The sequence below is a fragment of the Argentina silus genome (assembly GCF_951799395.1).
Source record: "Argentina silus genome assembly, chromosome: 9".
NCBI lineage: Eukaryota > Metazoa > Chordata > Actinopteri > Argentiniformes > Argentinidae > Argentina > Argentina silus.
Genome location: NC_139663.1, coordinates 8,519,146 through 8,544,991, shown reverse-complemented (window position 1 = coordinate 8,544,991; position 25,846 = coordinate 8,519,146). Strand labels below are relative to the sequence as shown.

Sequence of the window (25,846 nt, the reverse complement as noted above, 5' to 3'; positions counted from 1 at the left end):
GCTGTAAAGTCTGCACAGTTAGTGTAGTTGTTGGTGTTATTGTACATAATGATTTGTAATATTTTTTGTTTGATTGGTTCCTTTAATAATCTAAATTTAAATGTACATATTCAAATCAATCTATAAAATAGTTTTCATTCTATGAGGGGAGATTCTGGATTGCCTGGACTGTGGAAAACATCAAAGCTGCGCACTGTGCGCAGACATTGTGTGTAAATCCCACCCAGATCTGAGAGCCTTTGCCCATATATGTACGTGTAAAGTAATCCAAGTATTCATTTTTATTAGTATTGACACAATATTCTTATTCATATGCATAAGAAAACTAGTTATTTGGAAAATAACTCGATACAAAAACATAATTCAGTTTATCAGTTTATCTCTAGCCCAATGTTAACCCCCCAATCAGGGATACAAATACCAAACTGATCTGGGACCAGTGCAGTTTCTGATTGGCGAGCCGAGTTCTCGCATGTGTTTATTGTGTAGCCAGCCTGGTGAGAAAAATAAGTACCCTTCGCCGAGTGTTTCGCCATATTGTCTCTATTATACCACGGGATAATTGTATCAATGATGACAAAGTATGTGTCCAGCTTCTTTTATTTGATAATTGCCAATAATACTTTAAGAGACACTTAGGTCTAATTAGCTAGCTAAGTCAAATGTAGCTATAGAAGTTCTTATAATTAGCGACATTGACAGCTAGCTAACGTTAGTACGCTAGCTAGCTGAAAAGCTAATGTAATGACACAAACATTTGAGCTTTTGCTAGTAAACAAATCCATGACTGTTGCATAGCTGACAAAGACGACTAAATGTAGTTTCTTCATGTCTTAATACTGACACCGCTAGCTAGCCACTCCTGAGACAAGGAAGCGTAGCATGAATGATGAATACAGACGGCTGCTGTTGACCTGTTTTTAACTAGCTAGCTTGCGTCGGTGTCCTACTACAGCTAGACCTAGATCTTCGTATGAAACACGGATTTGTTCTGCCCCTGTTTATACCAAGGTGTTATTTTTGCAGGATTGTTTAGTCAACGTTTTACGCTAAGAAGATGGCGCACACGGGAGGAATGGTTGATGCAACCACGGGAGAGTGTTCAGCGAAGCTGGAGCGGGGTGTCGGCTTGCGAAGTCGACCATGCTCCAGCGAGAGAGACGGCCAGGTGCGGGCCGTCAAAGCCTCTCTCCAGGAGAGGTTAGGACCCTACGAGCCGGTGGTGACCTACCTACAGTCCGTGTTGGTGTGGGAAAGACCGTTTCAGAGCGTGTTACTCTACGCAGTGGTCAACGTTGTGTTTTGGTAAGTTTGTGGGGGGTGCCAAACACATTTCAATATCTCAGCAATGCAATGCCCTTAATGTGATAGATTACAGAACTGTTTACAGACTCATTCCCATTTGCACATAGAAAATGGCTCACCTGTCAACTCAGAAGACAGATGGCTCACTAGAGTTGCTATTAATAGAACATCAGAGCAGCATTGTGCTGCAAGCTCTTTTACTTGGATTTTTACATCGCACTACATCTTAATGAAAATGTGTCTAATGCTCCTTCTCTGGCCCTGTTAAGTTATTGCATTTGCTTCCAGTTTTGGCAAAATTGGGTGACTTTATTGTTGTCATGAATCACTCTGACCATGCAGTGGTGACCTGAAGCCCGGAGGGAGAGAGATGCAGGCCTGTTCATCTAGCTCAGGCATGCAGTCTTGATTCGATTAGACCACTAAGCATTTCAGCCCCTTAGTTTTTTCACCTCTTTACTTGTGCCTCAATACACACACAGTGGACTGATGCATAAATGCATGGCATGATACACACAAGTCACATGCATTGTGGAGATTGTGGAGAATTGTTCCAGGAATTAACCAAGCAGTGCTGGTGTTAATTCCTGCCTACTCTTTGGGGAATCCCATGTCTTAAGTTTTCACTTTTAAGGCAACATTGTGAATGTGTGCACTTTTTGCTGAGAAATGGGTCGTGGATTAATTGTTCTCCTCTGAATGTGTTGTCAATCTTAGTACGGCTAATAAGCAGTTGAATGCCAAACATTATTAGCCAATTCTCTAAACAATCCCTCATAATTACAGATGAACCAGCAGAATTATATTTTGTTCTGATGTTACTGACAGTTTCACTGTCTTTTGAGGCGTGATGAGTAATGGAAGCAAAACCTGTTCCATTATGCAAATAACTGCATTGCGGTTCAAACAGAGGGGGTTTTGGTTTTGAGCTGCAAGATAATGATGAATGATATGCGATGATTGTTTGCATGTATAACTGCATAGGCTTGGTTTATTTGTCAACAATCAGAAAACCTGAGGTTGACTGAGGAAGACACACACACACACACACACACACACACACACACACACACACACACACACACCAGAGGTCACTGTCACATGAAGTCACATAAACATCTTTGCTGTCTCTCTCCTAGGTTCTTTGCCCTGACCTCGCTGCGCCTGCTCTTCCTGCTGTCCTCTGGCCTGGTGGTGGCTGTCTGCGTTGACACCTGGAGAAACAAGATCTGGCCTGAGATCAGAGGTGAGGAGCGTATGTTAATCCTGTGGGATGTCTCTGCCCCTCAGCTCATGCCCCAGACTATCTATGTCTCACCCTGCTGCATGTGTCTGCCCTCTTGTGTTAATTACACCTGGCTTTTTATGTTATATTATCCTTGGTCTGAATACTGTTAAAAGCTGAGACACACTTGAGTGACAGTATGGTCGGTGTGATATTCATGACACCAGGTAGCCTATAATTAACCATGCCGTGTGTTATTCCCTTTCTCGTTTGCACTCATGTGGTGTAGGATCCCTTGGTGCATTGAATATAGTGGTGGTGTGAAATCAGTGGTTCATTTAAGTCATGTTTTGTCTTTTCCCATAGTCAAAAGACTGGATGAATCAGAAAATGAAAGGTATGTCATTAAAGTATATTCTAACGGTGGTTTCCTTGTCGCTGTGTTCGAGAGTGGGTAGTTTTCACAGAGGGCGATGATGTTGCTTACTGATGTTGTCGTCTGCAGCTGGGGCCTGGTGCAGCCTGGGGTCCTCAGTGTGCCAGAGCTGTGCCACCACATCGCCGAGGCCTGGGTCTCTGGACTGGCCGTCAAGTCCAGCGTTGTGCAGTTCAAACGCAGCAACTCTGGCAAGGTGAGGCAATGTCCTTCTCCTGCACTTTGTCTGATTTATTCACTCTAGACCCTCCTGGGTCATGATTTCCCACAAGTATTGACTTGAGAGCACACTCTCGCTTAAAACTAATCAGCTAACAACTTGGTGAGTTTTGACCGTAAGACCTGCATGCATTTTACATCTTAATCTGACTGCTTGTGTCTTTGTTGTCGTTGTAGTTTTGCCTCCTGACCTGTGGCCTCCTGACCTTTCTGGCCATGGTTGGACGATACATTCCTGGATTGGTGCTCTCCTATTCTGCTGGTTAGTATGGAGGACCACCCTATCCCACCTCTGTCCCCAGCCCCATTCAGAGCCCCAGAGTGTCGGGGAAACTTAGCCTCGCTCCCCCTATTAAAAATGCATGGCTGGTGAAACCAGATCTGTGGGCCCCGGGTACCAGGGCACTGTCTGTGTCTGTGAGGTGATTACATTCAGGCTGAGGCAGGCAGGCAGGGAGGGCGGGAGGGAGTTAGCTAGCTAGCTAGCTAGCTAGCTAAGGAGGTCAGGCTGAGGCGCGCTAATCTCCTCACCGCTAACCAGTGTAGACTGGAGAGCAGCCATGCGAGGTCCCACTGACCTACAGTACCAAACAATCCACAGCAGCTTGTTTGTTAGAGCTCCCTGTCTCTGCCCTTTTGAGTAGAGAGAGATTAAGTAGGCTAAGGCTGTGTGGGTGTGTCTGTGCTGAAGAGGGTGACTCAGAGGTTGGGCCTCGAGTGAAGCCTTATACTTCTGACTATAAATGACGAGTCCCTTTTCCTCCGTAGTCCAACACACACCTTTGTTCTTCTGTGGACAGTCATGTCTAGCGGCGTTCCGTCTCCCATTCTGCTGCTCCTTCCTCTCTCTAGTGCTGGTGGTTCTGCTGGCCCCGCTGGCAGCATACCACCGGATTTGGCAGCGAGTGCTTGTGAAGCTGGAGCCGGCCCTGCAGCGGCTGGACTTCAGCGTCCGCGGATACATGATGTCAAAGCCCATCGACAACCAGTGTAAGTGAAGTGTGTGTGTGTGTCTGTCCATCCATCCATCTGCCGATATGGACGGCAACAGTTCGCACAGCCAAACATATAACAGACCAGACAGAATACCTCTACAATAATTATTATTTTATTTTTTTAAAACACACTTATTGTTCCATGCACATGACTGGGGCGGGCAGGGCTGCACAAAGCCCACAGATCGATAAAGTTCAACTCCTGGCGAGAGAGGCAGAGTCTGATATTTTTGGTGATGAATAGGATGCTATCGAGAGGCCGTGTTGGTAAAAATTACAACTGTTATTGACAACAAATTTCTGTACCAGTTGAAACCAAGTACCCTGCACTCTGTCAACCACAGACCAGTGACAACTAGACTGTCTCAAGGGAGTCTCTCTATCTGTGTGTGTTTACTGTGTCTGTTAACATCTCGTGTGTGTGTGTGTGCGCTCTGCAGTCCTCCGGAAGCCTATCCGAGGTGCAGCCTCTGGGGAAGCCAGTGACAGTGAGGAGGAGCTGGCTGCCTTCTGCCCAACAGTAAATTACCTGTTTTATATCACAGTTATGTCAAGGTTGTCAGGCAGGCTGTCACTGTTTTAGTCTGTGTTTCATCAGTCTTTAAAATGTGGCCTGCTTGTTTGCTGTGCTGTGCCATAGAAGAGTAAAATCATTACGAGTGGTGTGTGTGTAGTTGAAGCCTGCAGCTGGTCTCGGATTGAAAATAACCTGACACGTTTAGAGATAGAAATAGCAGGCCCTCCAAATCAGGGTATAGGAGATGTAACACAGTCTGGAAAATGGAACACTTATGTTTACAAAGCAGTAGGGATGTGATGGTCATGGAATTTGGGGGGTCGGTTGCTCATGCATAATTGTTACAACTGTCAGAACCATTTCACAACACAGACACAACTCGCATGACAGAGCCAGAATAACCTTGTTACCAACTGCTGTTGCTATTACTGAATAACTAATGAACACATCCAACGTTTTTAAGAAGATCTGTTTATTGATTCAACAGAAAGCAAGAACATCAGGCATAAAATAGAGTGCACACACGTTTAACAAAAGTGCCTGCCATATGAATGCGTGGAACAGAAATATTGCTTTTTAATAAATAGTCTATGCAAATAACATAACAGGCAGCAGCCGCTTGATAAGTAGAAAAATTACAAATACAAAAGACACGCTAAAGCCTACAGTAGTCACTGCAAACTGACTGTTGTGCGTCTCCACACGTGCTGTTTAATAGCAGAATAGGCCAACTATAATAACTTTATTCGGCCTCTTCCTTTAGGTTCAGTGCCAGGAACACAAGCAAAGAGCAGACAGGGGTAACAACGTTCCCAGCTGTACTAAAAACTCTGAGGCTGTGTATTTTCTTGCAAATTTCGCCATCAAAGGAAGGCGTCCCTGGTTGTCGCGCCACCATGCCAGGGGATCATCAGTGGAGTCCAGCGGCTCTTCTTGTAGACAGCACACACTCTCATGGGTAGAGGGCCAGTGCTTTCAGGCCTACCTCCTCCCCTCCCCTGCATCTAGCATGCTAGCTAGCGGGAACTTTAAAGGGATAGTTGCGCACGCTCTCCCTCAAGAAATCTCTTCCTCAAAATATGAAATAGTTTGATGGATAGACGGATTATTGTCTCAAAACAATTGTTCATAATCATTTTATATTCATGTTATTAGGTAAAGTATCTCTATATGAAAATAACAATCCACACAAATCCAAAAATTCTAAAATCAATTTATTTTAACGGTTATGACGGTTGTTGTTGTTGTTTTTTTCACTGCTGTCCTGTAACTGTCACAGTCCTACAAAGCCGTTGTGTGTTGAATATTGTGTGTAACACTTTTCTATATTTCTTGTACCGTTACAGTTTGACGATGCTATAGTGGCCAAAGAACTGGCGCTCACTGACTCTGAGCACTCTGATGCTGAAGTCTCCTACACAGACAATGGGACTTTTAATCTGTCCCGTGGCCAGACCCCGCTCACTGAGGGCTCAGAAGGTGAGCATGTGCTGAGTCTGCCTCCACAAGCATAGACACTGCACCCGAGTCATGAGAAATGTGTGCAGATAGAATGTGAAGGCAGAGCTCAAACATATGAGGGTGATATGATATGTTATAAGGTACTGATGAGTAGATGTGAATTAACCTGTATGCTAACTCTGTTACATAAAAGTTAGGTGCGGTCCCTGACAAATTATTAACATTCCTACATGTTAAACCATTCATCTCTTAATCCTCAGATCTTGACAGACACAGTGATCCTGAGGAGTCTTTTGCTCGAGACCTGGACTTCCCCTCCATTAACCCAGATGCCACCCTGATGGATGATGATGATGACACCAGCATCGGACTGCCCAGTCTGGGCCCGTCTGGTCCCCGGGCAGGGTTACTGGATTTATACTCCCATCTGGACTCTGACCAGGAAGACCTGGATGCTGAGCTCTCTTTTAGTGGCCTGCCCCCTGCCTCTGACTTCGCAGGAGACCTGGCCGGAGTCATCGCCAGCAACATGATTCAGGCAGCGCTGGCTGGGGCCTTGCAGCCTCGGCCCCCTGCTGCTCATCGCAGGGAGGGGCCTCCCAGAGCAGGGGCCCACCGGAGCTACCGCAAGCAGTCCAGCTCAGAGCTTGACACAGACTTGGACGGGGAGGACTTTGAAATGCTGGATCAGTCGGAGCTGAACCAGATGGATCCCTTTGGGGGTGCAGGACGGGGTGGGGGGCAGGGGGGCGGGCAGCAGATGAGCCAGGGGTCCAGCTTCTTGTCCAACCTACTGGGGAAGCCACAGTGAGCTGTGTGTGAGTGTAGCACCTGTACTTGTGTAAGCAAAGTGTGTGTGTGTGTGTGTGTGTGTGTGTGTGTGTGTGTGTGTGTGTGTGTGTGTGTGTGTGTGTGTGTGTGTGTGTGTGTGTGTGAGAATGAGGGAGAGAGATGTGATCATAAGTTCCAGCAGCCAGGCTCCTGATTGGCCTCAGTTAATACCACTGTGAAGTACTTCTGATTTCTTTGTTTTTCTATCTCAATTTTCAATTTCTTCCTCTTGAGCTTGTATACCTAAGCCACCATCATATGGAAGGTCTTGTTTTGTAGGCTGAGCAATAGCAAACAACAACAAATTCTGAAACTATATTCTGAACCAGCATTACCGAACCACTTTCCAGTCTTGCCATCCTATTCCCCTGTAAGTAATAAGAGTTCTCAGTCAACACTAGGAAAGAAACACATGACTTGATCTGCTGTTTGCTTCCTAGAGGCCTAGACACACAGGGCTATTTAACATGGGACCAAATATGACATTCCTGTTGATAGAGAAATTGTTTTACAATTTAAATTACCTCCAGCAGTTTAGCAGTATCTGACTTTTGTTACAGGATTGAGTGTTATACAGGACTGCAACCTCAGTCTGTGTAAACTGCATTTCATTGTGCATGCCTACAGTATGTGTAAGTTAATTATTGGGATGATAAGAATTATCCTGATCATTACGAACCGCTTTAGTTTTTTTTTAGCTCTCATTATATAAATGATAATGACATTAATTCTAAGACTGTCACAATCTAATACCTCATTGTATTAAGTGACATTCATTCATTTGGGTCAGAAGTCCATTATAGGCTTTGCCGCTCATGGCAAGAACAAACAGCAAATTAGCTAGGGATACAAGGAATTGTCCATTTAAGTAAGAATATTACTGCTGATTATACTACCCCTGCCTCCCCCAATGCTGTCAGGTCTGTTATTGCTGTTGAGGTGTAGTGCACTTGGCATTTGGCTACTGTTGATTAAACACCCGCTTTTATTTGTTAATAAATATGCCAGTCTGTAAATTGTTTGACTACTTGCAGAAGACATGGCATTTTAATATTATCCTCAAGTAGGCCTGCTGCTTTTAGTACGTTTTGTGTCTGTCTCTTTCCTCTGGCCCCCTTGGAAGGTGTTTTCCAACATTGCTTTATTTTAATCACTGTTTTATTCACGAAGAAGAAAATCAAAAAAGCTAATTTCAATCATGTGCAATCATTTCCCTGGGGGGGGAGAGAGAATGTGAGGAATTGAGTTTATTTTTCTTTGATTATGGTAGATCAGTGAATGTAGTGTTGTCTCCTGTGTTCTGCATGTGTCTTGAATGAGCCATCACAGGCTGTGTGTTGAAACAAGTTTTAAATTAAAAAAATGTCGCACTACCATTGTCTTTATCATCACAGTAAGTTGGGCTGCTCTTGGAATCCCCTCCCATGATTTGTCCAATAGATACAGTGTCTTCGGAAAGTATTCAGACCCCTTCACTTTTTCCACATTTGGTTGTGTTATAGACCCAATTTAAAATGGATTAAATTGAGAGAATTTGCCATCAATCCATACATAATAACCCAGAATGCCAAAGTGAAAACACATTTTTAGAAATTTCAATAAATTTATTAAAATTGAAATACAGAAATACCTCATGTACATAAGTATTCAAACCCGTTGCTATGACACTCTTAAAATTAACAAAAATCTAAAAATGTCATCAATCACTCTAGGTTGAATTGAGTCCATCTTAATGCAAGGATAATAGTTCCTAATCCTAATCTACACAGTGTGTAATTGATTCCTATGCAAATCAGAGACCCTATAAAAACAATGATATTAATTCCAAAATTACATGAACTATTATCCTTGCATTAAGACTGGATAGAACCGTCAGAAGAATGGACTCAATTCAACTTATTGAATGATTTGTTGTGACATTTTTGCATTTTAGCTCATTTTAATACATTTATTGAAATTTCAAAAAATATGTTTTCGCTTTGTTATTCTGGGGTATTGTGAGTTGATTGATGGCAAATTCTTTTAATTTAATCCATTTTTAAATTGAGTCTATAACACAACAAGATGTGGAAAAAGTGAAGGGGTCTGAATACTTTCCGAAGGCACTGTATTTCCATAGATAATTTTTTTGCTGATTTTATAACAGAATACGTTGAACATGTGTAGCGTAGTACAGAATACAAATATTAAATTAAAACTGATAATGCATGTACATCATTCATTAACTACTTAAAATATCATCAAGAAAACATGTTTACAGTGATGGGTGAACTAAATGCTGGTATACAAAACCTGATAGCCTTTCTAAAAGTGTGAATATGTAAAGGAAAAGATTAATGTGCTTGTCGTTATAAAAGTAGGGTGCCGTAATTGTTCTTTTAATGTGTCAGCCAATTGATGTCCCTGTGATGGACAAACAAAGCTTGCATTTATCGTACATTTTCAAGGGCAAGTTTGATAAATGGGAGTGATTCTTCATCATTCAGTCTCAAATGAGCCACAGTTGAGCTTTGTTCAAATGGCTCGATCAAACAATCAGAAAGAGAATGCTGGTTTATATATAAAGAGAGAGAGAAGAAAATTGCCCAGTAACATAATTTGTGTAATGTTGTATAGAAAGCCATGGCTGTGGGAGATTTAGTACAATAGATGACTGCTGGATCCCCCTGTTCATGGAGATGGCCTAGAAAATGTCTCTTCTGAAGAAGAGAGATTGGCTAGTTTGGACCACTCAAATTTTAACAGGAACGTTACTGAGTGTCCCTCCATGAAGAGGGGCAATTCCTCATTCGTATTATGTTCAGTATATGTGTACAGTACAATGTTTTTTTTTTAATTTCGTTTTTTCTTTTTTTGGGGGGGGGTTCATATGTTTTGATGTGCAAATCTTATTAAATATAAAGTCTGGATTAATTCTCTCGTTGTTATTTTGAAGCAATTTCAACTAGTACAGTTCTGATGGGGCAATTTCCCCTATCATCCATATTCTCTGGTCGACGACTAGGTTTTATATGGTTATTGAAAACCAGACCTTAGAATACTCTATAAACCTGGGGGACAAACACTTACGGCTCTCTAGCTCTGTCTGTCTGTTTCTCACATATAAACATTTCTAATGTTAAGCCACAAAAAACCTCCAGTCGCTCTCAAATGTGCACAGAGTTGGCGCAGTGTGGAGGGTGTTGAAGATACATGCATTTTGTTTTGGTCATGACGTAGGTTTCTGACGAGGTCCACGGTGCATCGCGGCGCGCCAAATTTAACATAGGTCAAATACGATAGAAATAGTTCGCTAGGCAGCTAACCAGAATGTTAACACAATAACGATTCTGAAAGATGAGCAAAAAAGATAATGGAGGTATGAAAAGATCTGCTTGTGTATTTTAGTATATATATACTCGATATATTATTTGTAATGGGTGTGTATGTTGCCATCACCTGATTTTACCAAACAGTTGGCGTTATCTAGCTAGCTATATAATCTATATAATCTTTATTCAGATTATATAACCACGATGGCTGAATAACCGTATCGCCAGCTAAATTATATTGTTATCATGTCAATGTGAGAAGAGTACAGAAGGTAGCACTTGTGTTGAGACCGAGGTATTATGATTTCATATACACGTAGCTTGACCACAGACAATTCAAAGAAAATAGTGGTGCATGATGTTAAAGGTTATGTATGTTGACTGTTGATTCTCAGGTGTAGCAGTCATTCTTGCTTACCTGAACGAAAAGAACCGCCCCTACAGTGCCCAAGATGTCTTTAGTAACTTGCAGAAGCAGCATGGTCTGGGAAAGACGGTAAGAAATACTAAACCGCTGGTCTGGACCACGCAATCTGATATCTAAATCATCATGATCATACAGTTCACCTAAAATCACTCATTCATTTTCGAAAAACCGTCCTGGCAGGCAGTGGTTAAAGCCATGGAACAGTTGGCTCAGGAAGGAAAGATCAAGGAGAAAATCTATGGCAAGCAAAAGATCTACTTTGCTGATCAGGTAATATTGATTTTAACAGTCAATTGAGTAGCCAGCACAACTTCAATACAGGCACTGTGTATTGTATGTTGATCAACACATGTCTGTATTACTGTATTGAACACTTGCAAATCATCTGTTTTGATTTGATAATCACTTCAATGTCCAGGCCCAGTTTACAGAAGTGAGAGATGCAGACCTGAGGTCAATGGACAGTCGGATCTCTGAGCTCAACACACAGGTGCAGGCTGTCTCTCAGAGCTGCAGACAGCTGGACACAGGTGAGACACACTGCTGGACCCTGGTCAAGTATTAGCCTGGAGACTCACTTCCCAGTGGACTAATTAAAGCGATTGAAGCCTGCTTATTGGTGGTCCAGATTTTTGAGTTGGCTATCTTTGTTTGTTTGTCACCTCACATCTCTGATTGCAGAGCTGAAAGAGCTCAACAGCTCCCTTACCACAGAGGAAATGATGTCAGAGATCAAAGAGCTGAAAGTAGAGTGTTCTGGGTACAGGGAGCATCTGGAGAGAATAAAAGCAGCTACTGATCATGTCACGCCAGAGGAGAAAGAGAAGGTACAGTAGGGGTTACAATGTGATTATCGATACTGATGAAAATACTTATGTTGCAAAATATCATGGCAGTAAAGACCAGTGAAGGTAGTCAAGGTAAGACCTATTCATCCCCACTACCTCCCTGTTGAAGTTTCTCTCCTGTATATATAAAAAATAAAAAAATAAAAAGTTTCCTTCTTCAAGCATTGTGACTGCCAATGGCCCCTGGTCCTACCATAGATTACTTTTTACTGATGGATAGATGATTCACTTACTTAAACAAATTTATTTGTTGTAAGTTGCTTTGGATAAAGGCATAATGCTAAATGCCATAAATGTAAAATGTAAATGTACTAAATAGTTGCAAATATAAAAGAGGACTTTTACATCTTGCTCATTGTTGTCTCTCCTGCAGGTCTACAAGGAGAGAAATATGTATGTTAAGGAGTGGAAGAAGAGGAAGAGACTGGTAACGTTCTTACTGTTTAAAGTCACAAGGGTCTCAGCACAAGAGAGGCCAAATGATGAATCAGAACAAACAGTCTAATTCTGCTCTCTGCTCCTCTCAGGTATCTGACATGATGGGTGCCATTTTGGAGGGATATCCAAAGACCAAGAAGCAGTTTCTGGTGAGTCTGTCATGTTTAAATCATTTAAAAGCCTGTCTTTCTACAATGTCTCTATCTTTCAAATGGTATAACATTTATGCAGTCTGGGGAAACAACACTTTTTATAATTCTGCCGCATTATTGTGCATGCATTGATAGCAGACATGACCATTTATATCCTTATAGCATCAGGCTAGCCACCAGGTAATCACAATAGAGCTTGTTACAGTTTTTCTCTCGATCCCTTAAACGGTTTAAAACTGGTGTTCACATGCCCACCACAATAACATACATGAGCACAACAGCAAACGTTTTGGCAAAACAGTTGCGAGTCATTTCTCTTTGCTTTCATATTAAATGCTAATGTTAAGCACCACTTTTCTTTCTGGTACTATCGCACTGTATAATGGGGTATTAGACACAACTCCAATGACTAATATATTTGGACAGGGCAACACCCAGATTAACCAGAAATACATTATGTATGAAGAAACAAAACTCCAAGCCACATTCATGTTACTATTCATGCCAAGTCAAACATAGAGAACTGATATTCCATACTGGTCAATAAAATCTTCCAAGTAGAGGTTTGGAGGGTTCATGGGTGACCTTTGATCATTGTTTTCGATTCCTCATGTCTTAATTATCAGGTAGGACTTTGGTCCAAATTGGATTTGGGGTTTGAATTCATTTGAATATTATATGTAAAAATTGCCAATTTGGGATGAAACTATACTCCTACAAAATACTGGTGCAGGAATACTTATCTGTTTCTAACTACAGAAATCATTTCAGAACAGTCTGGTGGCTGTCATGGCTTATTGATTGGGCTTAGAATGACCTCGACCTGTATTCTACGTTGTAGTGCATTTTACTAAAATAAATGTGTTTTGGCAAACGTGTTAACTAATTATCTTGTGTTTCAAGAAATGTGCTCAATCAATCAAGAAAAACTGCAATGTTCTTCTTTCTGTGTGCTCTTTCCATGCAGGAAGAAGTCGGAGTGGAAACTGATGAGGACTGTAAAGTGATTATGCCAAGTACCTAACAGAATAGAGGATTCTTGTGTTACTTTATTAGTGTGAATGTTGTTCCAGAGATGCATTGTGCTCTCAACAGTATGGAACAGGTACAGACTAGAGAAAAGAACTTTGTTTGTCTTACAGAAAATGTATATTTTGTAAAAAAAAAGACGTACAGATGTTTACTTTAAACAATGTTTATTTTGCAATTAAAAATCATATTCATACAAAAATACCTCAATCAAATTATTCTGTCCATATCAGCAAGAAAGACAGACTTTGTAACAACAGTAGACCTGATTTATTCATACCAGCACAAAGATGTTTGTCCTCATACAAATTATCCCTTTTTTCAAGGCAGGTGAATACACAGATTAAACATTCTGATGTTAAGTAGACCATAAGGTCCGTACAAGTTTTCCTGAGGACAATGTCTAAATAAAATTATCTAATTATTATTCACATTTCTATTGACTTTTTACATTCTTTGCTGTTGGGACTGTTTTTGGTTCTAACATTATTAAAAAAAAATACAGAAAATTAGAAATATTCATGAATATCTACTATACCGTGTCTGTGCCAACAAAGATTATGAAAGGGCTAAAAATCTGCAGTTACGAATTCACAAATAAAAAATTATGAAACATCACAACAGCAATCATATTTGTCATTACACAATGAAGATAAAACTGTTCTAAAATACTTTCACAACATTAACGTTTGTTGTGGGCTATCCCTGTCTACAAACAAATAACAGCCTAATTAGAGTCCAGCTTTTTATTTATTTATTTTTTAACAGGTCAATCAAAGGCACTGAGGCCTACTTTCTATATTGACGAGGGGACCTGAGGCTCTGGTTGACATGACAGTCCAGGTACTAATGTGAACTTTCTGGTCTAGCAGTGGCTCCCGTATAATTATCAGCATTATAACTTAAATTCCACATACAATTTCAGTACAAATCAATATCAATGGGCAATGTACTATCATCCTCAGACATTACATGACAGTCCATGACCTGTACAATGTACTATCATCCTCAGACATTACATGACAGTCCATGACCTGTACAATAAAAACAATGAGTTTTACACATAATCTTTGAGTACAGTGAACAAGTAGAAAACTGTTAGCCATGACTTAAACACTTAGTAAGTGTCTTATCATTGCCAAACCTCATCCGAGCCATGTCTCTGATGAGTGTGTGGGAGGCAGTAATGCAAGTCAGGACACACACCGCTGACAAATGGAACACACAGACTAAAGAACAAACACTTAAGAATGAACACTGAAATAGTACTGCACATGTTCCAGCAAAGCAGCCCTATAAGCAAATTAGTGTTCAATAAGGCGAAGGCCTTCACAGCTAACTGTTCACCAAGACAATGTGTCCGATTCCTCAAATGTATATAATTTCACCACTCATAATACATATACTCAAAAGCACGTTGTAATGGCAGTTTAGACACAAACACGTTGTTACGGAACGGTTAGCAATGATTCGCCTTCTTGACTGCACACCTGATCCGTAATAAATGTAATCCCGGATGAGGAAAAAACAAATACGATGAAGCATGGGAACTCCCATAGCCAAGTCGCATTCAGTATGAATTGGACTTGCCAGGACGGGAGTTGCCCATGCATGCTGCAGACACTGGTTGACAGAGTAAGAGTTTACCATTTAAATACTGCAGAGGCCAAGAGCGTACAGGATAGGCTGCCATTTGAGGTTTGTACCACACCCTGAGAGCCCAGAGCAAGCCCCGGTTCTGTCCCAAGGGAGAGTCCGGTCCGGAGTTTACACCTTGCCAGCATCAATACAGCTGGCCATTGAGCTGCCGAAGCACTCCCACCACAAACTCACGCAATGTCTGTAAAGGGAAAGCAGAAAGACATGGATTACACTACACAGCTACATACAGTTCCCTGCGTAAGTAATGGGACAGTGAAGCATTGATTTCTTTGGCTCTAAATGTTTGGACATTTTTTTATTTATTTTTTTATAAATCAAACAGTTACTATGAGGTTAAAGCATATATTCTCAGCTTTTATTTGATGGTATTTGTCTACATATTGGTTTCACAATTTAGAAATGACAACACTTTTTATACACCTATTTCAGTGCACTAAAAGTAACCATGATTATTACAGCCAACAGTGGTGAGTTGTTTTGGATCCGTTGGGCCTGATGTATAGAACTGGTGGTCAAAACCATTTAGCATCTGGAGATAGTAAGTCCAAAATAAAAGAGTACAGTCCCATGGGGGAGCAGTGGGGTGAGTGTTACCTGTGGTTTGCAGTGCTCCTCGATCCAGCTGAAGATGCAGGCTGAGAGCTCCTGGAAGCTGGCCACAGACACAGACCTGCTGAAGGACTGGAACAGGGAGTCCATGATGCTCTGAAAGATGCTGAACTTGACCTGGTCTGACACCTGCTCCTCCCCCTGCTGGGGGTGGTTCTGGTGGGCCTTCACTATGTGCTCATAGTTCCTACAAAAACACGGGGACGGTTCAACAACCACAACATCTGATGTGAGGCTTCTCAGGTAAAGGAGCCTTGATCCATTCAGAGATACCATAACCCTCATATACCTAGTGTAAAAGTGCAATATTGGTTGGCTTCTAAGGTCATGTCCATGTTCTGATTGGTCTCATCTCTTGTACTGAGGCATTGCCCACTCTCTGATAAAGACAGCCTGGTCTGACTGGCTGGGTTGACCTAATACAGCCTCTGCCACCTTACATGTACTCAAATACTGAGCTACTGTAGCTAATATCATCTTCACTGCTTACACCCTGCAGCTCCCTCTGGTTTGACTTTTTACGTAATAATGTATTAAACAGTTGACAATTATGCTAGACATTAGAGAGGCCCAGCCTTACGTTTTCATGATCTTCAGTGCCATCACTTCCTTCCTCAGCATGGACACTTCCTCCTCCTGCTTCTTCTTTTCCTTGTGCAGAAACTGAATGTAGTCGATGGCTGCAGGAAACAGAAAAACACAGTCAGGGATTTCTTGCGCATGGTGGAAAATTCCAGATATTGGGCCCAACCCTTTCAATGTATTTCTAGTACATTGACAACATAAGTGGCACCCTTCCGAAGCCTTCATTTAAAGTGGAACTTCAAACATATTTTGGCAGGCAACATTGAATGTCTTCGGAGCACAATAAAATGGCATTTGAGAGTAGAAAGAAATGCTGAGACAATGCAGTGTTCTCCAGCAGGAGATAATACAGGTTAGAATCTCTTACTTTTCTGCAGTACAGTGGCCTTGCTGATCTTCTGTGTCCCCATGGCAAACTCAGACTGCTGCTGGCAGGTGGGCACTATGGACTGTAGGTCATCATACCCTTTCTGTCAAGACAACAATCCCACATATGACAGATGGTATGAGCATCAGAAAATCTAAATGTAGTTGATTGTAAGAAACTTTGATAAAAAAATAAAAAAAATAAAAAAAATAAATGAAAAAGATAATTGTTGACAGTCACTGACCACCTCCTCCCGTTTTACCCTCTGTTCTACTCCTTAACCACTCTCCCTCCCTCCCTCCCTCCCTCCCTCCCTCTCCCAATCTGAGCCCAACCTTGATTGCATCCCTGCGTTTCTGTTCTGCCTGTGTGTGTGCCTGTCTCCGCCGGTCTTTGTAGGACTCCTTGAATGTGGTCTCATGCCTGTAATCACTGTCTTCATCGTCTAAAGAGAGAAGAGGGCGTTCAAATCTGCTTCAGTCTGACCTCATGCCAAAACAAAGCCGCAAACAATGAGAGCAGACTAACAAAGACAACCTAAACTAGTCACTTGAAAATGCAATGCATTAATTCAAAAGAGAATAGATGTGAGATGGGGGTGAGAGAAAAGTAGAGATGGTAGAAAAAATGGCTGATTGTATTCAGGGGATTTTCTGAACACAAAATAAACATTTTGCTTAGCTTCACTAACAGTTTATAATCCGGAACGCAACCAACACCATCAATATATATATATTCAATCACAATTATTGAAATATGGTGTTGAAACACACAATTAGATCATGATACCTGTATTTGGTACTGAAGAGGCACTTGTAGACCCAATGCTGTTGGCCCTGGAGACCACATTACCCTTCCTTGCATTCTCGGCAAAGAAACCTTAAATGAGGACATGGTGGAAGAGGTCAGAAATGAAGATACCTAGAGAGAAACATACCTAGAGAGAAATGCTGAGGGAAGTGTTTTATCAAAATCTAATCAAAATCTAATCTAATCAAAATGCAGTGTAGCAAGAGAAAACATATATATATTTTTTTTTTTAAATAATGAGGAGGACTTAGGACATTGTGCTTTACATAAGAAAACAGCATATGAAAGGGATACAATCTATATACAGAAGAACAACAGAAGCTACTCACTGTGTTCAAAGCCATTGTCACTGAAGGCACCATCTGTCTGCTCAGCCATTGCAATATACAGCGAAAGGTGTTGAGAGGAAAGGGGATAAAAACAGAGTGGATAAGGAGGTGGTTTTACTTATGAAGAATATTCTGCCTCTGTTGTCTCTCATACAATCAAACACAGTATGCATAAGCACCCAATATGAGTTGTTCTGATTTCATTCAAGGGGCGGGGGTTGACAATGTCTGTGACAGAGCTACCTTATTCGCTCTGTCTTAACACGGGACACCTCCTCATTCGAACATAATGAAACCTGAACACACAACACTTGAAAATTATATATAGCTAAGATTGATCCATTGATCCCGACGACAGCTTTTTAGGACTTTTGCCACTATGATGGGAAACTAGTACTAGCTGGACGAGGCGGTAACTAGCTATAAAGGAACCCATACTACTAGCTTGCTAGTGTTACTGATAAGTCAGGGCAAAGCAAGGTATTACAGCTGGCAGTGGCAGATCCATGCCAAGATAGATAGATCTACTTGGCTACTCCTAGCTAGTAGTAGCTAGCTAAAGATAAACACATACTAGCTAGTTTACTTCACGTTATACATCTGACCTTTTAGCTAGCCTAGCAAGCCAATACATAGCTAGATAGAAATATACATTATTTTTCTACTCCTAGGCTATCAAAAAAACACAAGCTTGCTCGCTGAAGTGAGCAAGCTAATTAGCTAGCTAGCAAAGGCAGCCAACCAACTTTTGCATTCATCTCCAAACACTGTCACACCCTGATGACATGTTACTGTCATATTTTCAATCACTAACATAATCTACCTTATGAACTAGCTAAACGTATTGTAGTAGTTTACTTTGTTCCAGTGATCCTCAGGCGACGCAGTAGGATCCGTCATCTTGGAACAAACAGCTGTTATACGAGCATCATGGGACGCAAAAACAATATTGAGTAAAATGTAAAACTACGCCCCCTATTGGATGTAACCGACTGGCACACTCAGTTATTATGTCAATGATAGCGCTAAAATATTTCGCTACTAAAGTGAAAACAACAGTAAGCAATACTGTACGTATGGAGTATAAATGTTTTCAAAGCTTTTGTTGTGCTTCTGTAGCGCAATTATACGATGATTAGTCAACCTTTATTCAACACCTGGAAACAACACAGAAAGGCTGCATTCTAGCCTTGCTTGCTGTGAGTGAAGGCTGCATCCACAATGTGGCGCTCTTGGAGTGTGTTCATTGAGAGGTTACAAATGTGACCTGCAGCCTTCACTTAAATTATTAGACCTCTTACCTATTTTGGCTGCATAAACATCTGCCTCTACCTTGTTTTTCTTCCATCTCATATCCACTTTCCACTAATAATCGTATCCTCATTGCTTCTCTTCTATTCCTCCCTACTGTCAACACACTCCATCGCCTCCACCTCACCCCTCCACCCTCTAGTCTTCTTGTTTCTGGCAGAGACACACACGCGCACACACACACACACACACACACACACACACACACACACACACACAGGAAGCTAGAGCTTCTGCGGTTTTCTGCTACAGAGTGTCATATCAGTTTATCCTTCCTCTCACACGGCTGTCTGAACTCATCATAGGAACTTGTAGATTTTTACTGGTTCCATTATTCAGATACTTTCTTCAATATTACCTATTGTACCTGTTGTTCTGGTTTGAGAACTAGGACAGCGAGAGAGTGAGCAGAGGGGCGACAGGGATGAGGACAAAATATGCTGTTACATCAAGACAGCTGCAGTAGGCCAGTGGCTGTTCTACCACTGTTCTCAATCTAACAGAGACAGTGAGAGGCAATACACTGAAGGACTTGATTGACTTGATCTTTGTTTGGAGGTAGTGAGTTGGATTTTTTTTCGCCCTTCATTGGATTTAACCATCCTTCTCAGTGTGCACAAGTGGGCAAACATTAGGGTCTCGGTCTGTTTTGGAGTAGTTTGCATTTTCTGTTCAAGGAGAGTTATTTTACCTTTCCCTCCTGGATTACCTGTGGAGACTAGTGATGGGGAATGCGGCGGGGGGCATAGAGCAGGCGGAAGGCCGAGAGGCCAGGAGCTCTGTGGGGGCAGGCACGGGCATGAGTGAGCCCACCCCGACCCTACAGAAGAAGCAGCCTGCTCCCCCCAAACTGCCCATGCCCTCAGAGGAGGAGCTGGAGGAGCGCTTCAATGTGGTACTGGTGAGTGACAGGAGAGGAGGAGAGGAGAGGAGAGCAGACAGACACACATAAATACAGAAACGCATCACACACTTGCTATATGTAGACTATTGTGCAGGAGTAAAATAATGTTTCAAGTTACAGCTCATGTGCTGGCCACCAGGTGTGTGTGGGACTACAGGCAACATATTCAATCTCTTAATTTCTGTAAAGGTGACTCTGGTTCCTGTTTAACAACAATACTGTCTTTCTCACTACTGGTAGCCACAATAGTAGAGATTGAAGATTCTGTTGGCCTGAATCCCATTCAAAAGCTCACATCCTCTTTGTATGTATTCTGACTCTGGCCTCTCTGCTCAGCCTGCTCAGTGTGCTATTGGTGGATGAGCTCATGGAGGCCGCCCTTTTTTAGAGGAACTATAGAGAGACCATGATTGCATGGTCCAGAATTAAGCAATATATTTTGCACGAGAGAGACCACAAGACAGGAAGGCAAATGTTTCACCAGAATTTTCAACAGCTCTAAACTTGGAACCATACACACCCATGATGGGGGACTACATTTACATGTTTTTTCACATTTTAGTCATTTAGCAGATGCTCTTATCCAGAGCAACTTACAATAAGTCAAATCAAGCAAAGTGTGAAATATGAGTAACTATTAGCTAATATGCTAAAATGTGCATCCTAAGCCATTTCCTGTCCAACACGCTCTACCAGCCGGCTCTATCTAAGATAGTGTGACCTCAATACACACACACACACACACACACACACACACACACACACACACACACACACACACACACACACACACACACACACACACACATACGCACACACACACACACACACACACACACACACACACACACAAACACACACACACACGTAAGTGAGTGGGATTTAAGTACTGTATATGCTGTAGGGAAATGCTGCAGGGAAAATGTCTCTGTTTTTGAGTTGTGAGTGTGGGCTCAGGGTGACAGTCAGCCAGAAATAACCTGTTGGAACTGAGAGCAGGACTTCCCCTTGGTTACAGAAAAGTGATTCTAAATCATCTAAACACCCAGTCACCCACCTATTGTGTGTGTGTTTTTTAGTGTGAGTGCACACTACACGCACATACAGTAGAATGTATATCCATCTTAGTGCATATGAGTCTGTGTGTGTATGAGTAAGCTCATGTATAGATGTACAATACATACTATGTATTTGTGTGCATTTCATTTTTCAGTTGCATGTCTTTGTCCCTCAAAAACCGCCAATTGTCTCCACCCAGACCCCACCCAAACACTAAACCTACGTCCCCAGCCAAGCTTAGCACTTTCTGTAGCACACATATCAACCTCAAGTTTTGCATGAAGAGGAAGCCACAAACTGCTTTAGAACATTAAGTATATCTAACCGCACCCTTCTAGGTCGACCTTAGTGCTGCATTGACCAAAATAACACTCATTTCACTGCAAACATACAACCTTTGTTAAGCTGTTAACCTGACTGGCAATATTTAAGGTGTTGAAAACAGCTTCACACAAAACTAATGCAAATATGTTACTGTCTGAACATCAATTTGTCTCACTTATTAGCAACTTTCTGAGCGTTCTCTCAATGTTTTAGTGGTGAACTGGGGGTATTATTTGTTTTTGTTTTTAGTTTTTTTGCAGATGGTATCCATTGACTACCATCAATACATATAAACAGTGAGTCACCTGTGGTTTAGGATGGTGGTAACACAGTGAGTCATCTGTGGTTTAGTATGGTGGTAACTTTTACCTCTGATAGGATAGGATTGGTACTTTATTGATCCCTTGAAATTGAATTAAAAAAAAGAAGAAAAGAAATTTAATGCGTTACTGCAGCTCATATCACAAACAACAGGAACACATTTAAAAAAAAAAAATGACAATAGAATAATAGAATAAAATAGCCATCTGAAACATTATATACAGTAAGAACAGCCCAGTATGATTTAACATCCCCCAGCCTGACTCTGATCACCAGTACCAACACCTAGGGCCATTGATTTTGTATGGGTGGGCGGGGGGGGGGCCTTGGGGGGGGGGGGGTGGTGGTAGCAAGTCCAGCGGTGGCTATGGGCAGCACTAAATAGATAGACATAGTATATAGACCTACAGTAAATACAAATATGAGATTAAACATTCAAACACGATGCTGCCCCCCCAGCATACCACCATGTACAGCACTGCGCTGGCCACCACTGACTGGTAGAACATGTTCAGCAGTGCAGAGTCCCGCACACGCCAAAGGACCTGAGCCTTTCTCAGGAGATAAAGCCAGCTCTGGCCTCTCTTGTACAGGACATCTGTGTTACCAGATCAGTCCAGTTTATTGTCCAGGTGCACCCCCAGGTACTTGTAGCTCTGGACCACCTCCACGTCCTCTCCCTGGTTGGAAACAGGAGACAGGGGGACCCTAGTCCTCCTAAAGTCCACCACCATCTCCTTTGTCTTGCTGATGTTGAGTAGCGGTGGTTCTGTGTTGTGCCTGAAGTCCAAGGTATAGAGGGTGAAGAAGAAGGGAGCCAGAACTGTTCCGTGGGGGGCGCCAGTGCTGCCTACCACCCAGTCTGACACACATCCCTGCAGCCGTACAAACTGTGGCCTGTTGGTCAGATAGTTCTTAATCCAGGAAACAGAGAGATGATGGCATCATCCACACCAATGTGTGCCTGGTAGGCAAACTTCAGGGGGTCCAAGGATGTCTTCACCAGGGGCATCATATGTGCTATCACCAGTCTTTCCATGGTCTTCATGATGTGGGATGTCAAGGCTACCGGTCTATAGTCATTCAGAACACTGGGGTTCCTTTTCTTTGGTACCGGTACCAGGCAAGATGTTTTCCACATTGATGGGACCTTTTCCAGACTGAGGCTCAGGTTAAAGAGGTACTGGAATACTACTTTGAGCACCCTCGGGCTCACACTGTTAGGGCCCGCAGCCTTCCTGGTGTGGAGTTTCCCCAGCTCTCTCTTCACCTGAGCCGTACTGATGAAGACACTGGAGCAGGTGGTGGTGGGGGGGGGTCGTTGGCTGTGGCAGTGGTGTCGGGGGGAAGAATGATGAGGAGCACTGAAGAGTTATGAAGTGAGGAAATGGTGGGGCTGGAGGAGGAGCAATTGTACTTTTCTGATCACATTTGAACATCAGTGCACGCACAGGAAACAGCTGTGCCGATGTCTGAGACTTGTTTGGTGCAGTAGAGACATATGCCTGAGAGGCCTCACTGTAGGTTATGACATATTCACAGAAATGCACTGCTGTTTGCCTAGTAAAAGGCTAATGGAGACCAGTCAAGTTTCATTCCAGAAATATTGAATACTCCTAGAAACAGTGATCCCAAAACTAGTTGTATCTCAGATATTCATCACCTCATTACTAAGATGCTTTGGGTTTTTACCTCATTTCACTTTCAGAGCAACATGAACTTGCCCCCAGACAAGATGCAGCTGTTGAGTCAGTATGACAATGACAAGAAGTGGGAGCTGGTCTGTGATCAGGTAAGAGGTCTCCCACTGAGGGTTTTAGATCAGATTATATGTGTAATCCCATTCACAGCCTTGCATCTGAGATCAAATGTGCACCCTTATGGTAATGGACTGTATAGAAAAATAAAAATGCAAACTGAAAATGATTGAAAACTGCTGGTATTCCTTCCTCCTGGGTAATGCAGTGTAAGAGGCAAGGGGTATAAAGGTCATTCAGAGACGTAGTTACTGTCTCTCGCTAGCACAACCACTGCGCAGCTAAGTTCCTGTTGGTTGCCATGGCAGTAGAGAGTGGTTTGCGGTGCTTGACGTGTTTATAATAGTGTGTCATCTCTATACTCAGTCACACTATTCACGTCAAAACCCTAACCTTTACCCTCACCTCCCCGCACCCCTCTCCCTCCTCATCTCTGGGTGTGTCTGTGTGCTTCTTCAGGAGCGTTTCCAGGTGAAGAACCCTCCATCCATCTATCTGACCAAGATCAAGAGCTTCTATCAGGACCAAGGTGGCGTGGTCCGTAGGGTGGGTATCTAGGCCTTCAGGCTCTCCCTCCCCCACTCACATTTACACCGTTTCTCCAGTCTCACCTAGACCAAGGATTTACATCAATAGATACAGTACTGTATCAATGATTGGAACAATGAGCAGGGCTGCACAGCTATTATTTAGGGGTGTTGGGTTCTTGATAGAGCACCACAATATGGTATCGATATTTTTTTCAGTTCAAGAAGCGGGTCCAGGAGTCTACGCAGGTTCTAAGAGAGCTGGAGATCTCCCTCCGCACAAATCACATTGGGTGAGCAACACGGCCAGACCTAGCCCGAGTCAGCAGGCTGAATTGTCATAGTGTCTCCTCTATGTAGCTGGACCCAGGAACATATTCTTTAAAGTCTCTCTCTCTCTCTCTCTCCCTCTCTCTCTGTAGATGGGCCCAGGAGTTTCTCAATGAGGAGAACAAAGGTTTGGACATTTTGGTGGACTACCTGTCCTATGCCCAGTGTGATGCTTCGTGAGTAAACAGGATTCCCCATCTCTCTGATAGAATCCTCTACAGTATATCACTGAAACCATACCTTGATCTTCTCATGTTTTGACTATAGCCTCTCACGTGTGTATGTGTGTGTACCTGCGAACGTGTCCGTAGGTTTGACATGGAGGGTTTTGAGAATGGGGGGACACTGTCTGACAGAAGGAAGCCTGCAGAGAGGTCCATGGAAGACATGAGCAAGAGCACTGGCAGCTCTCCCACACACGGAATGACCAAAGCCGCCCGTGCTCTGACTATAAGGTAAGAAACACCCACCTCAGGCTAACCAAGGCTAATGGCATCACAAAGATCCCACTGACCGCTTGGGAACTTCCCTAGCTGAACTAAACATCCCACTCAACCCTTGCAGGTTAACCTCTCTGGCCCAAAACAGAAAAACTCTGAAAATCTCTCGTTTGGCCAACCAAAGGGACGATGTCCATGTGTGCATCATGTGTCTACGTGCCATTATGAACTACCAGGTAAGACTGACAAACACACCAAGAGACTGACTACACACACAGTCAAGGGCGTAGGAGACTGGTTAGAAGTCAAAGACAAAATTGTCCCCCTTATGAATAATAGCATTATTTGGCTGCAGGACTTTTTTGAAAAACAAGTCGGTAGTTTAGTTGCGGGCAAGGGTCAGCTTGGGGGGGGGGGGGCATGCCCATGTGTTTTCCTCGATCTCCTTAAAACACACCCAAAGATCTCCTCTATGATCAACAGCTATGTCTGATAACTCTGTGTGTGTGAATCTAGATGACGTCATGATGTTTTTTTTTGCAGTCTGGCTTTAACCAGGTGATGACACACTCACGTTGTGTCAACGAGATTACTCTCAGTCTCAATAACAGGAACCACAGGTGAGAGCAACAATGCCCATCGGTGTGTTTGTGTGTGTGTGTGTGCATGTGTGCGTGCGTGCGTGCGTACGTGCGTGCGTGCGTAATGTGAATATGACCGCTCACTCTCTCACATCTCTAGAACCAAAGCCCTGGTGTTGGAGTTATTGGCTGCTGTGTGCCTTGTGAGGGGAGGTCATGACATCATCCTCTCTGCCTTTGACAATTTCAAAGAGGTGAAGGGACTTCACCATACTTTACTCACCACATACACTCATCATCTGACCTCTGCTCACTCATCACCTGACCTCTGCTCACTCATTTGTGCCGTCTGTGGTCCCAGACTCCTCTTCTCCACTTAGCCTACTCATCCTGACTGACACACACACAACCCCTCACTTAGTCACACTGCACAGTGCCCACACTTAACTCCAAAACACACTCACGCATGCAGAGGTAATCTATTCAAAGCTGGAGGATCCCTTAATAAATATCATACGACTTCCTGAGTAGAGTGATGAAAGTTTGCTTACTCATACAGTTAATAGGAGAAAAACATATATTTTCAAAGGTAGAAAATGGACAAATAAATGGCCCATAGAGAAATGTTTTAACAGAGTACAGTGGTTAGCTTGCTTTCGCCCTCTGGTGGACATCAGTGTAAGTGCATGCCAGTGGTTTCGGCATAATAAACTTCAAGCCCTTATCCTTTCTCCCA

The 25,846-nt window shown here is 42.7% G+C and overlaps 4 protein-coding genes across 5 annotated transcripts in view; 3 read left to right on the top strand and 1 right to left on the bottom strand.

The window, feature by feature from the left end:
• The first annotated feature begins 526 nt into the window (after positions 1–526).
• retreg3 (reticulophagy regulator family member 3) lies at positions 527–9,195 on the top strand. The gene is made up of 10 exons (XM_083677001.1): positions 527–581; positions 1,027–1,305; positions 2,445–2,551; positions 2,897–2,927; positions 3,036–3,162; positions 3,363–3,447; positions 4,038–4,175; positions 4,621–4,700; positions 6,044–6,176; positions 6,419–9,195. The coding sequence occupies exons 2-10, from the start codon at positions 1,058–1,060 to the stop codon at positions 6,967–6,969; spliced, it is 1,500 nt and encodes a 499-aa protein (XP_083533127.1). The 5' UTR covers positions 527–581; positions 1,027–1,057; the 3' UTR covers positions 6,970–9,195.
• A 1,073-nt stretch (positions 9,196–10,268) lies between these two features.
• psmc3ip (PSMC3 interacting protein) lies at positions 10,269–14,722 on the top strand. The gene is made up of 8 exons (XM_083676927.1): positions 10,269–10,347; positions 10,696–10,796; positions 10,908–10,997; positions 11,146–11,257; positions 11,409–11,554; positions 11,949–12,002; positions 12,103–12,162; positions 13,133–14,722. Exons 1-8 carry the CDS (start codon positions 10,326–10,328, stop codon positions 13,187–13,189), a joined length of 642 nt encoding a protein of 213 aa, XP_083533053.1. The 5' UTR covers positions 10,269–10,325; the 3' UTR covers positions 13,190–14,722.
• On the bottom strand, positions 13,266–18,483 carry mlx (MAX dimerization protein MLX). 2 transcript variants are annotated; one of them, XR_014554404.1, is made up of 9 exons: positions 18,415–18,483; positions 17,557–17,593; positions 17,207–17,296; positions 16,753–16,862; positions 16,418–16,520; positions 16,046–16,145; positions 15,451–15,652; positions 14,229–15,034; positions 13,266–14,181 (listed from the first exon to the last, which is right to left on the bottom strand). XR_014554404.1 is itself a non-coding variant. In XM_083676926.1 (8 exons), exons 1-8 carry the CDS (start codon positions 18,454–18,456, stop codon positions 14,978–14,980), a joined length of 741 nt encoding a protein of 246 aa, XP_083533052.1. In that variant the 5' UTR covers positions 18,457–18,483; the 3' UTR covers positions 13,266–14,977. The 2 variants fall into 2 exon arrangements, 1 of the variants encoding a protein (XP_083533052.1); XM_083676926.1 differs by having other exon boundaries at positions 13,266–15,034.
• A 671-nt stretch (positions 18,484–19,154) lies between these two features.
• fmnl1a (formin-like 1a) overlaps positions 19,155–25,846 on the top strand; it is a 13,412-nt gene continuing 6,720 nt past the window's right edge. Inside the window, exons 1-9 of the mRNA XM_083676975.1 lie at positions 19,155–19,768; positions 23,184–23,267; positions 23,692–23,778; positions 23,979–24,052; positions 24,182–24,265; positions 24,401–24,544; positions 24,654–24,765; positions 25,073–25,149; positions 25,271–25,364. Of these exons, the coding sequence (XP_083533101.1) occupies positions 19,592–19,768; positions 23,184–23,267; positions 23,692–23,778; positions 23,979–24,052; positions 24,182–24,265; positions 24,401–24,544; positions 24,654–24,765; positions 25,073–25,149; positions 25,271–25,364 (933 nt within the window). The 5' untranslated portion in view covers positions 19,155–19,591. The remainder of the gene's footprint in view (positions 19,769–23,183; positions 23,268–23,691; positions 23,779–23,978; positions 24,053–24,181; positions 24,266–24,400; positions 24,545–24,653; positions 24,766–25,072; positions 25,150–25,270; positions 25,365–25,846) is intronic.

Bases quoted from the DNA above. Each gene is read 5' to 3' on its own strand.
- retreg3 (XM_083677001.1), top strand. From the start codon at position 1,058: ATGGCGCACACGGGAGGAATGGTTGATGCAACCACGGGAGAGTGTTCA. The intron at 3,163-3,362 runs GTGAGGCAATGT...TTGTCGTTGTAG, and splicing joins AACGCAGCAACTCTGGCAAG to TTTTGCCTCCTGACCTGTGG. The intron at 4,176-4,620 runs GTAAGTGAAGTG...TGCGCTCTGCAG, and splicing joins AAAGCCCATCGACAACCAGT to TCCTCCGGAAGCCTATCCGA.
- psmc3ip (XM_083676927.1), top strand. From the start codon at position 10,326: ATGAGCAAAAAAGATAATGGAG. The intron at 10,998-11,145 runs GTAATATTGATT...TTCAATGTCCAG, and splicing joins AGATCTACTTTGCTGATCAG to GCCCAGTTTACAGAAGTGAG. The intron at 11,555-11,948 runs GTACAGTAGGGG...TCTCTCCTGCAG, and splicing joins CGCCAGAGGAGAAAGAGAAG to GTCTACAAGGAGAGAAATAT.
- mlx (XM_083676926.1), bottom strand. From the start codon at position 18,456: ATGACGGATCCTACTGCGTCGCCTGAGGATCACTGGAACAAA. The intron at 16,863-17,206 runs GTATCATGATCT...TTCTCTCTTTAG, and splicing joins CTCTTCAGTACCAAATACAG to ACGATGAAGACAGTGATTAC. The intron at 16,521-16,752 runs GTTGGGCTCAGA...TTGTCTTGACAG, and splicing joins AACGCAGGGATGCAATCAAG to AAAGGGTATGATGACCTACA.